The 11110-nt window shown below is 49.6% G+C and overlaps 2 protein-coding genes across 3 annotated transcripts; one reads left to right on the top strand and one right to left on the bottom strand.

The window, feature by feature from the left end:
* Positions 1 to 619: 619 nt before the first annotated feature.
* Positions 620 to 4123, bottom strand: CUNH22orf23 (chromosome unknown C22orf23 homolog). Its single transcript, XM_027879457.1, has 6 exons — positions 3958 to 4123; positions 3650 to 3712; positions 3088 to 3264; positions 2477 to 2611; positions 1248 to 1348; positions 620 to 955 (listed from the first exon to the last, which is right to left on the bottom strand). Exons 1-6 carry the CDS (start codon positions 4106 to 4108, stop codon positions 851 to 853), a joined length of 732 nt encoding a protein of 243 aa, XP_027735258.1. The 5' UTR covers positions 4109 to 4123; the 3' UTR covers positions 620 to 850.
* Positions 4094 to 7928, top strand: POLR2F (RNA polymerase II subunit F). 2 transcript variants are annotated; one of them, XM_027879459.1, is made up of 6 exons: positions 4094 to 4218; positions 4330 to 4399; positions 4527 to 4657; positions 6033 to 6104; positions 6398 to 6489; positions 7744 to 7850. In XM_027879459.1, the coding sequence occupies exons 1-5, from the start codon at positions 4199 to 4201 to the stop codon at positions 6462 to 6464; spliced, it is 360 nt and encodes a 119-aa protein (XP_027735260.1). In that variant the 5' UTR covers positions 4094 to 4198; the 3' UTR covers positions 6465 to 6489; positions 7744 to 7850. The 2 variants fall into 2 exon arrangements, with proteins under 2 accessions (XP_027735260.1, XP_027735259.1); XM_027879458.1 differs by lacking the exon at positions 6398 to 6489 and having other exon boundaries at positions 7744 to 7928.
* The last annotated feature ends 3182 nt before the right edge of the window (positions 7929 to 11110 follow it).

Genomic DNA, 11110 nt, shown 5'->3' with positions numbered 1-11110 from the left:
TTGCTTAGAAGCAGAGGATGGGATCTTAAGGAAATCAGAAACTGGACTTTATGCTGGGATTTGCACAGGAAAAGCAGGGCATCATGCTTCAGCCTGCTGGAGTACAAAGGTGTGAGTTTGTCTGAGGTGAGCAAGCGGCCATTTCCAGTCTCTGTGAGAACCCAATGGCTATTCTGCATACCATACTTTCAGGAACCAAAAAACCACAGCAAACCCGCCTCCAAGAGCGGCAGGTGCTGCTCCAAAATCCCCTCTCCCTGCTCAGCACAGCTGTGTTCCTGTGACTGTGTTCCTGAGTGACTGCCCAGCTCAGCTGCTGCCCGAGGTTTGCTGATGCACAGTCACACTGACCTGCAGCAACATCAGGGGGGGCTCGTGCTTGCGCAAGGCCACACAGCTGCATCCTCCTCCCTGCCTTCTGCCAGCAGAGCCATTCCCTGAGTTGTTCCCTGAGTCAGGAGGCACAGGAGTGAGTGGGCTGCAGGTATGGGTGGCAGTGTGTGTGTGTTAGCGTCTTGCTGTCACAAAAAATGTCCACCTCTGGGTAGATGGGAAGGAGGGACATTTCTATGGGTGGATTGCTATACTGAGGCATTGCATAGGCAAAGGCGGCTCTGCTTTGTCATGTTTTGATTGCCATGTGTTTAATATTGTTGAGCAGGAGGGGATCCGGTGTGTGGGTAGGATTTTACAACAACTTCTGTCGCCGTTTATGTACAAATTGGTCCTGCCCGCTGGGCAACAGATAGTGCTGCCCCCTCTTTGGGAACAGATCAGTCCTTGAGACTCTGATGTCGAGAGTCTGGGAAGAAGAGGTGGGAACAAACTGCACTTGTGTTTTGTCCTTAGACTAGTCGTGGAGATCAGATTTGTTCCCACCAGGGAAGTCTTTTGTCATCATCTTTCTAATTTCCTCACTTCTCTTCTTGTCAATGATCTCCATCTCATGCATTTTCTGCAAAGTACAAAGGGAAAGGGCTGAGCAGGGAGAAAGCCAGCAGCTTTTTTTTTCTTCTTTTACCAACCTCGAGAACAAAAGTTCAATTTCCCTGATTGAGTTACATGCAGAGATGAAAAGAAAGGCTGAAAAGCCTCTACCCACCATTCCCCAAATTCACGCCTGGCTGTGTCATGAAGGCAAACAGCTCTCTGCCCCCTTCCGTGCTCAGATACCAGAGGTCTCTGCTTTATGGTCTCTGACACAAGGCATTCCCTCCACTTACTGTACAGACAAGGCCCTTGCATACCTGTGAGATTTCAGCAAGGACAATCCTTTTATACTCCTTGTCCTGTCCTAGAGCTTCCATCTGCGCCAGGAATTCCCTCCTGTCCTGAATTTCATTCACCACTAATGGATAAGAGAAAGAACTGTGGAAACAGGATGCACCCAAAAGGCAAGAAAACAAGTTGCTTTCTCGTTCTGAACCAATTTCCTAGCTCTGCTTGAACAGCAGTCCCACCAGAGGCAGGGTGATGTTCTTAACACTCATTTTGTACATCTTCACAATACCCGAGTAGTCCCTTCCACAGCGGGAAATGTCCCCTCTGCCCAACTTCTTACTGCTCCCCAACTTCCAGGAATGGTAGGTTTCTTTGGAGAGACAATTCTTTGTTGCTTGTGGGCAATTTAACCAGTCTGTGGTTGGAGAGAGAACCTGCTGTTGAGGTTCATTAGTTGACACATATCACCCAGTTATCTCAACCATCTCTGCTCCCAGGACCAGGCACAGAACATTAGCTGCTGCTTTGCAGGACAGACCTGCAGCCAGGTGGTCCAAGTCCTGACACAGATGTGCCAAGGACAACACTCAGCTTGTGACAAGTTTTGGAGGATACCAAGCACGTGTGATGCCAGTTGCACTGGCTCCCTGCAGCAGGGACCAAAGCACCCCTTCTGTACACATTATTCTGGTGTGGCCCATCTTTGTGCCGTCCTGGCTAGCGAAGGGCTGGCTGAGTGTACACACATATTGAAGAGGTATTAGGCAGGGTTCTGCTATCCTAGAATACTCTGCAGGCCAAAGTTTTTTACTGCTTAAAATTTTGCTCAGCATTTAAGCTTTGCTAGTGTAACTGCTGTGATCCTACAGTGAAACAGCCCCAAACCACGGTCAGGCTGGAAAGTGACCTAGTCTATGCTGAGTTACGCTTGCTGGGGAAAGGACCCGCAGTACCTGGGCTTGCTGCCCAGGTCACCCTGCACATCCCTAGGGTACACCCCTGCTGGCAGAGTTCATTTTGTGCAGGCAGCTCAGGGAGCTTTAATCTGCCAGGAAACCTAGGCAGTCTAAGCTCTGCAAGGATGGCTGGATCACAGCACTACAGCGGCAAGTCCTTTCTCTTGGAAACTGGGCTTTGTGCCTCCTTCTGCAATGGGCTTCAGGTTACTGGCAACACAGCCTGCCACCCCAGCCCTTGGAGGGAGCTGGCTTCCCAGGCTTCCCGCCTGCTCCCTCCAGGGGGTGTAAAGACCTACATTCTTCAAATCGATCAAGCTCAGGTATCTCCTCTTCCTTTGTCCGAATCGGCACCCTCTCCACCTCGTCCTCCACCTCATCCTTCCCTGTTGCTAAGATGTTTTGAAGTCTTTGCTTCTCCTTTTCCAAATCTCCTGTGAATGCCAAGGGAAAGGAATTTGTTATCAGCCTGTGTCCTCAGGGAGGAGCCTGGCTTCGCCACTTCCCTGCACGCGGTGACAGAGGAGATGTTACATTAACATCAGTCCATCCCAGGACTGAACTGTGCAAGCACCACGCAGGCGGACAGAGCCAATCAGAGCGACATTAGAGGTTTGATTCACCCTTATGTGCTAGAAAGTCACACAGTGCTTCCTTCTTATTCAAGGACTGTGCAGGCCCCAGTTGCCTGTCCCCACCCTGAGCTGGGGCGCAGAAGTCAGCAAGCACTTAAAGTAGATGTTCCCTCAGAGATCCATTTCTAAAGCATTTCTGAAGACTGAAAGTGTGAAGACATGAAGCAATTCAGATACCTCCTGCCACTACTGAGACTGCAGGCAGGGGATGAACAGAAGGGGAAGAGAGGGTCCAGGGGTCACCATGTATTTATCAGCAAAGTTTGCCAACTTACGTGTGGGCTGTGGCTTGAACTTCTCTCGGGTGTAGGCATCTCCTGCCTGGCACACCTTGGCAGGTCGGAGATGTGGTCTAGCTGGAAGCCTGCATGGCTGACTGGCTGGCGGGCACAAAGCAGGCACTGGCTGTTTGTTGGATGTGGGGGGCCACTGGAGGGGCAGGGCATTTCCTCCTGGGGAACAAACCAAAAATAACAGTGAATGAGATAGAAGGGACCATAGTGATCCTGGCTATTGCCAGCAGATCTGCCTGTTGATCTACTGTAGCAACACAAGCAAAGACTCCAGATGCCACAGATGCCTCACCCTGGTCGTTGGTACGTGTTGACATGAGACAGACTGTGGTTCAAGTCACCTTGTTGTGCCTTGTTTCCTGGTTGACCCTTAGGGACACCTCACCCTTCACATCCCAGAGTGTCAGCAGCTGCCGTGCTGCTGTTTTAAAGCACTTGCTCATCCAAGCAGGCTGTGGACGAACGGCCCCGTCTCAAGGTGTGCGGCAAAAGCTCTTCACCACCAGCACAGCAGCGGTCGGGAGAGCCCGGGCGCCTCACTCACGTTTCACACAGTCCATCAGGTATCGCCTCTGGGAATGCGTCAGCTTCAGCTCCTCCATCATCGCTGAAAAACACGACGTGTGCGTGAAGAAGCAGCGGGGCCGGGCTGGGGAACCCGCCCCGGGGCCACCCCCCGTCACGACCCGAACACAGCGGGGAACATGCGGGTTTAGGAGGCTCCAGCCGGGGCGGCGACACCAGCGACGGGCCCGCCCGGTTCCCAGACCGCGGTGGGACGCTCTCCTTCGGGCGAGGCGCAGCGGGCAGGAGCACTGGGACATGAGGGGGGGGGGCCCGCTCCGCCGTTACCTCTCAGCAGCTCCCGGGTGCCCGGGCTGTATGAGGCCCGCTTGCCCGCCCCCGAGCCCCCGCCGCGGCCCGGCGTCCCCAGCGCCTCCATCGCGACGGGCGGCGAGCGGCGCGGCCGGGGTGGCGGGCGGGACGCGGCGGCTGTCGCCATGGCAACGGCACCGGATGGGTTCCCGCGGCGTCACAGCAGCGCCCGGAATTGGCTCCTGGAAGCACCTCCCAGTTCCGCCGGGCGGGCAACATGTCTGACAACGAAGACAAGTGAGAGCGGGGCGGCCGGGGGCACGGAGAGCGGGTGGCAGTGGCGTGTCTCGCCTCGGGGAGGGTCGGGGGGAGGCGGCCCCGCCTGTGACGTTTGTGTCTTCCCTGCAGCTTTGATGGCGACGACTTCGACGATGTGGAGGAGGATGAGGGCCTGGAGGACCTGGAGAACGCGGAGGAGGTGAGTGCCCCGCGGCTCTGCCGGTCCCGCTGGGCCGGTGCGAGGGAGGCCCCGGGGGCCCTCCCGGGACCTCAGGGCCTCGGCGGCGGGCGCAGCTGAGCTGCGATGCCGATCTGCTTTCTGCCAGGAGGGACAGGAGAACGTGGAAATCCTGCCCTCGGGAGAGCGGCAGCAGGCGAACCAGAAGCGGATTACAACACCCTACATGACCAAGTACGAGCGAGCCAGGGTCCTGGGCACTCGTGCGCTCCAGATAGCGTGAGTACTGCTCGCTGCGTCCCCACTGCCGCTGCACCTCCCTTTGCACTGAAACGTGCTTTCCTCTTCCCCCAAAAACTCCTGGATCCTTTGCTTGACTGCTGAGCTTGCATGTCGTCCTCTTGGTCAACGCTGAAGCCCAGGACCGTGGAGCTCTTGGTTGTACCTGAAGTCTCTGTGTCTCTCCTTGGCTGAGTCTGTGCTACTTGCACCTAGAGACGGGGGAGCATTTAGTAGCCCCTGTGAATTTTCCTAAGTCACAGGCAAAAATTAGTACAGAATGGGAGATGCTGATTCTGGTTTCTGTCTTTCCTAAGAGAGCCGATGTGGACTGGAAAGCTCATAACTGGTTTGTAAAAGCCAGTTGGAGAGCGGGATGCTTTGAAATGTCTTCAGTTGATACCATCAGGGTGTAGGAATTGGGATAGGAGAAACCAACCTGAAATCCATTTTGAGGGCAATTGTGTTGTGGCAAGCTGTAAGTTTTTTAAAGTACTTGCAATAATAAGGCGTCATTTATAACGGCTAATAGCATTTAGAACCTATTTTAAGTGCTGTCAAGGCTTGACCCTCAAAATGAGGCCTCTGTTCTGCATCGTTTAGAAGCTCTCAGGTAGTGGTCAGAGTTTTCCTTACCACTTTTCCAAGCTGTTCTCTGCACAGCCTCTGCTCTATGTACCTTCTTTCAACTGGCAGAAGGTCAGAAAGATGGGGGGAGATGAGATGGGCCCATGCCAGGCCTTTAATCCACAACACTCTGCCACCTGGTTCTACTTCACCTGCATCTTGGTGCCGAACTCAGGCAAGCAGCCCCTGTGGCCTCACCCACATATAACGTGAGCTTTCTCTGCTGCCACTGCTCAGTAGATGGGTGTCATCACAATCCATTGCAAAATGCTTAATTTTTTGCTTCCTAGAGGTAAAGTATGTTGTAAATCCACCCCCTCTCTTCCCCTGATCAAAACCTGGAAGCTGTGAGCAAGTCAGAACATAAGAGATGTGCTGGAGTTGCAGGAGGTGTGCTCAATATATAGCAGTTCCACCCTTTCCATTGGATTAGTTGTGGAACTGCTCATTTCTTCACGTTTAAGCACAGCAGAGGGCAACGAGAGGAGTGTGGATTTAACCATCCTTGAACAGGAACTGGTCAGCAGAGGCTGAGGGATGGGACAAGAAGAACATTCAAGTAAAAGTTCTTTCTGTAGCCAGCAGGGAGAATTTTTTTCTTGAAGTGTGTAACAGAGCAAATCAGTTTTGCCAGGCCCACCCTCCTACTTTACTGGCCATTGTACAGGTGACATAGGCAGGCAGATGTTTAGCTATCCCTTTTCTTTCTCTGTGTGTTTACTTAAGTGGTTGTTGATGTTCTTCCCAGGATGTGTGCCCCTGTGATGGTTGAGCTAGAAGGAGAGACAGACCCCTTGCTGATTGCCATGAAAGAACTCAAGTAAGTTACAGGTTTGGTGGTGAGTGTATTGATTCCCCTTAAAGTAAGCAGTCCTCTCCTCATCCCAGCATTTAGCAGTTTATTCCAAGATAATTTTGTCTTCCTTCAATAACAATGAGCTCTACGACACCCTTCCCCTTTTTGCACCTTGGAGCTTCTCCACAGTTGCTGTCTTTCATCCTCATTGCTTGCGTAAATAACTGATGATTAGGAGTGCTGTGGACCTCTTCTACTTCACAGTCCCAGGTGTTCTTTATTTCTGTGCTGGGAACTCAAGGTCCTCATCTTTCTTTATTCAGTTTAATTTCCCAAATGGAATTGTTTCAAAGCAGCCATCTGAACAGACCTGTGTTCGAATGAAGTCCTGGCAAAAATTAAAGTAAGGGTCAGTCTGGTGAGAATGTTTGTTTCCTCCACCTTTGCACACTTGGCTTATTGTGTTTGGCCCCTGCTTACAGAAAGGTAAGTAAATCCTTTCTGACTGTAGCAGAGGCAGCTTTTGGATGACCACTTGCAGGCCCACTTTTCCACTGCAGAGCTCCCTGCTGTCCCACAATTTGCCTGCACAGTCAGTGATCTGTATCACGTGCAGGTATCCTGCAAGCAACTGGACTCTGTTACTGAGTAGGTCCCTGTCCTGGAACTAAATTGTCCCTCTGCTCCCCCAGTTTCTCAGTGTATTGAAGTTGCTCTTGCAGATTTTATATCTATTACAGCTCCCTTTGTCATGGCCAGAAGCTCCTTAGGTCATGTTCCTGTCAGATCTTCAAGCTCAGACTGATTTGCTTCTGGTCACTGCCTGAGCGTGAGCTCTGGAAAATAAGTCAGGGTGTGACAAAGTGTGGTGGCATCCTGTTCTGTGCCAAAATTCAGATGTAAGTTTTGGAACGTTGGAGCTACTTTGCTACTGGAAAAACAGTGTCCCTGAATGTAAAGAAGTTGCATTACCTTTCAAGTCTGATAGAGTTGAAACCTGATGGTTTCAACTTGGTTAGATTGCACACTGATTACATTTTGCTGACTTTAATCTACTTCTCTTAAGTTACATTGTGTTCAGTATTTTCTTGATTTCTAATTGGAAGCACCCTTAGCAAGTGCTGTGCTCCACCCCAACTGTAACAGGGTTTGGTACCTGAATAGTCCCTATTTCATATCTCCTTCTTTAAATGTAGCTGGTGCTCTCAGGATGCAAAATTCTCTGTAAATATCAGTTTGTCCTGGAAGTTCTCAGAATTCTGCCACTTTTGTAGTGTCATGTGGGGAAAAATCTTCCGTCAAACAAAAAGTGGATTTGTTCAAGTCCCTTGATCTATTTTTCTTCCCCCTGTATCAGTGTTAGATGCTTTATGTTGTCTCATAGTGGGTTCAGATCACAGGGCTCAATTCCTGCACTGGCAACAGAGGTCTGACCTGTAGGTCTTTGGTGTTTATAGTCTAAGGGTGTTCAGTGCACTGCACCTACAAAAGACAGAAGGTTGTTGGGACTTCACTATATCATATAAAATCACTGGTGCTACACACCTCTCAGTTAAATATGATGAGCTTACTGAAGCCTCCAAGCACCTCAGTTCCCATTGCCTGCTAAAGTGATACAGTGAAGGCTCTGATATTTCTGTTCATCTCTCTGTCTTCCCTTCAGAGCACGCAAGATCCCCATAATCATCCGTCGTTACCTGCCAGATGGGAGCTATGAAGACTGGGGTGTGGATGAATTAATTATCACAGACTGATCAGACTTTGGCCACCGGTTTTGGTTTTTCTTTTCCAGAGATGTTTCTAATTTTGTTTAGTATTTGTGTAAATAAATTATAAATCTCCCCATTTGAAGTTAAATGTGTTTGGGTTTTTTTCCCCTCCCGCTTCCTCTTTCGTCTCAGTCCTACATGCCCAAGAGATGACTTTCTTACCTCTATTAGAGACAGCTTGGCTATTATTCTTTCTCTCTGTGTCATGGGCTATGTTAGTAAGATTAGGGACCCAAGGGCAATGCTTTTTTTGCAGCTTTTTTTCCCCCTTATCTTTTAGCTAGGCTGAAGCCTGCAGTAACTACTTCCTCCTCCTCCAGCACTGGTCCTCCCTGGTTATTGGACTGATACACAATTAAACTCCTGCTGTACAGAAATGATCTTGCAGGTACTCTGACTTCAGAAAGACTCCAGGCTTCCACCCCTTCTCAAAACAGGAGTGCTGAGCCACCTCCATTGCTTCTCCCTAGACAGTTGGGCCTTTGTGCCCTGAGCAGGTTGCTGTGGAAACTCCCCGTTTCCTCTTTGGCTGGTGCTGACTGTGGGGCTTCTCAGGAGTATCGTAGAGCAGCTCTCATCAAATCACCTATTGTTTCCCTGCTCCCAGTGCTTATCAGAAGTGGGGATCCCCTTTCAGTGGCACTGCCCCAGCCGGAAGCGCAGTCGCCACTCGCAGCCCCAGCAGCTTGGCAGTTGTAGGTTGTTGGTTGGCTCGCTCCTTGTGCAGCCGTCCTCTGACACGTGGCGGGACCGATCGTCCGGAGGGGTGGCTGCTCTCCAGCCACCTCACTTGTACATACCCTGATGGCACAGCAATAGTCAAATTCTGGAGTTCCTTTTATTTGTAGTGTGATGAGAGATCAGTCATTTGGCCCCTTCAGGTACCTGCACTCTCACCTCTGATGTGCAGGGAGGTAACATGCTCGAGTCAAGATTTGGGTGGATGCCTTACAATCTGCAAGGGCTTCCAGCCAGCAGCTACCTACTTTTCATTTTTTGTTCTGTGTGCATCAAGGTTCTTGCTCTGCACGAGGAAGGTCTGAGCTCTTGGGCGGAACACACCAAGTCTTTCTTAAGTATCTTACTAAAAAGTGCTCTCAGAATTTTCAGTTTTTATTTTCAAAGAGAAGAAGGGGGAAGGTGCACCTCACCTCTGGTTTCTGCCTCATAATAATTTTTTTTCTTTACACTGGTCCAGAAAGAGTATTTCCAACTAATTTGTGTTAAAGCTTGTGCTTATACATAGTGTTCATTCTCCATGCTGTATACGTGGTCAGTGCCTGCACGTGAGCATCCGTGTCCCAAAGGGAGTTTATACCCACCTGCCTGGGAACTCAGCTCATATAACCAACCACGAATGTCATTCTCTTACTGCTCCCTGTAAAAGCACCAGTCTGAGCATCTTCTGTTGATGTGCACAGGACGGGCTGGTTTTCAAGGCAATAATGCAAGAATTGAATGGGTCCCTGGGCAAGATGACAGGTCAAAGGGGATGTGGAGGTGCTTGCAGGTGTGGGAAGGGGGTTGGCTGTGAGGAACAAAAATGCTTCCTGATCCAGGCCATCCTTACAAGAAAAGGTTAATTTGCAGCACTGTGGCCTTCAGCCCTCACCCCCACCCTCCATGGAATCCTTTAATCACGTTGGTGCGGTGAAATTTCAGTCCTGAAATGGTGCCTTTGTGCAATCATTTTGGCGTCTGCCATAGAGCGCGGGGTCGTTTTCTTGTCCTTTTTTTTGTTTTTTTTTTAAATGGCTTCTTTGTTCCCTACCCGCCTCCCCTCCCCAGCCTTGCATCTGTATCAGATACAATTAAAGGGATAGGGAAGGATGCCGGGCCAGCTCCTGCTAGGCTGCAAGAGGAGTGATTAACCCCTCTGTTACCAGTGGCATTCTCAGTCCTGTCTTAGTTGTGAGGACCCTCCTACATGACAGGAAGTGTTTCCTTCTACTGGAGAATGATTGAGGCAGAGCCTACTTGCTTTCTTAATTTGCTTTATGAGGAGCTGGAGAAGGGTCCTTAGGTGTGGTTAAGAACTTTCTTTTTCCACTCTTCTGTTCATTCACGCCATGTCACTTCTCTCTCACACCCCTGAGATCAGCTCTCATACCCCTAACTCCACCCTGGCTTCCCTTCTTCCCCACACACACTCCTGACCTGATCAGCAGTGCAGTAGTTCCCTTCTGGGCTCTTCCTAAAGCCTGTAATTTTGGGAAGAGGTTTCTCCTCTTCATGAATGGTCAGTCCTATTTGGCATGGAACTCTTTAGTTGGCATCGCTATTATTAGATACATTTCAAATCTTCGTTCGCGAAACCTAGCCATGATATTAGATCCATTAAGCCATTCTGCTATGGATGCTCTTGGCCCTATACAGAACTTCATCCAAACAGTGCTGTGGTTTTTAAAAAGCTTTAAATGTGTTCTACAGTTCCTAGATGTCCTGCTGACTCTACTCACCCATAAAGTGTTTAGTGAACAGAAACTCAATGCATTTGCTTACATGGGTTAGTATTGAAACCTTTTGGAGTCAACTTGTAATTGTTGTGGAGTCTCTGTTAATTGGGCTCCTATCTTCCTGCTGTTGGCCTCAAGAGATGTTCTTAAGCACAGTGATATCTGCTACACAATTTTCTTTCCAAGAAGTTCAGATGCCCTCTCAGGATTGACTATACCCAGAATGTCTTCAACAAGTAAGAAGGTGTATACATCTAATCTGGAATATACTCTGTGTGTGTGTGTTTAGATTTTTGCTTGTGGAAGGCAAAGAGGCCGGGGGGTTGCTTCCAAAATGCAAAAGTTTGTATATGTGGGGAAGTTTTTTGAAGGTATGTCACCTGCTACCTGGTGATGAGGAACCAAGATGAGAAATCCCACACTTCTATCCTAGAAAGCATTAACAATCGCACTAAAAATTTTTTGAGTGAAGCACATGCAAAATAGTGCTCTTAATTGCGTGTTCTGAATCTCGGCTGAAGAACAAAAATTGTAACTTCTTAGAGAAAAATGAAACTTCTTACAGAATCAATGATTGGAGCTGTGGTGTGAGCAGAAGATGAGCTTCACCTCCATGAAGGAGTCTGGTCAGCCAGTCAGAGTTCTGCCTGTGTCCTTTTCCTGAGAGGCAGAGGAAGGCTGTGCAGAGGGTCCTTGTGGTGGTGTGGTGGTGGTGTGGTGGTGGTGTGACTCATTATACATTTACTGGGGGAAAAATCAGAGACTTGCAGAGAAGAGGTCGAAAAAACCCAGACATGTGAAAATG

This window comes from Empidonax traillii, unplaced genomic scaffold (genome assembly GCF_003031625.1).
Source record: "Empidonax traillii isolate 1590-97213 ecotype Southwest subspecies unplaced genomic scaffold, ASM303162v1 scaffold55:size2822071, whole genome shotgun sequence".
NCBI classification, from domain to species: Eukaryota; Metazoa; Chordata; class Aves; order Passeriformes; family Tyrannidae; genus Empidonax; species Empidonax traillii.
This window is presented reverse-complemented; position numbering and strand designations above follow the sequence as displayed.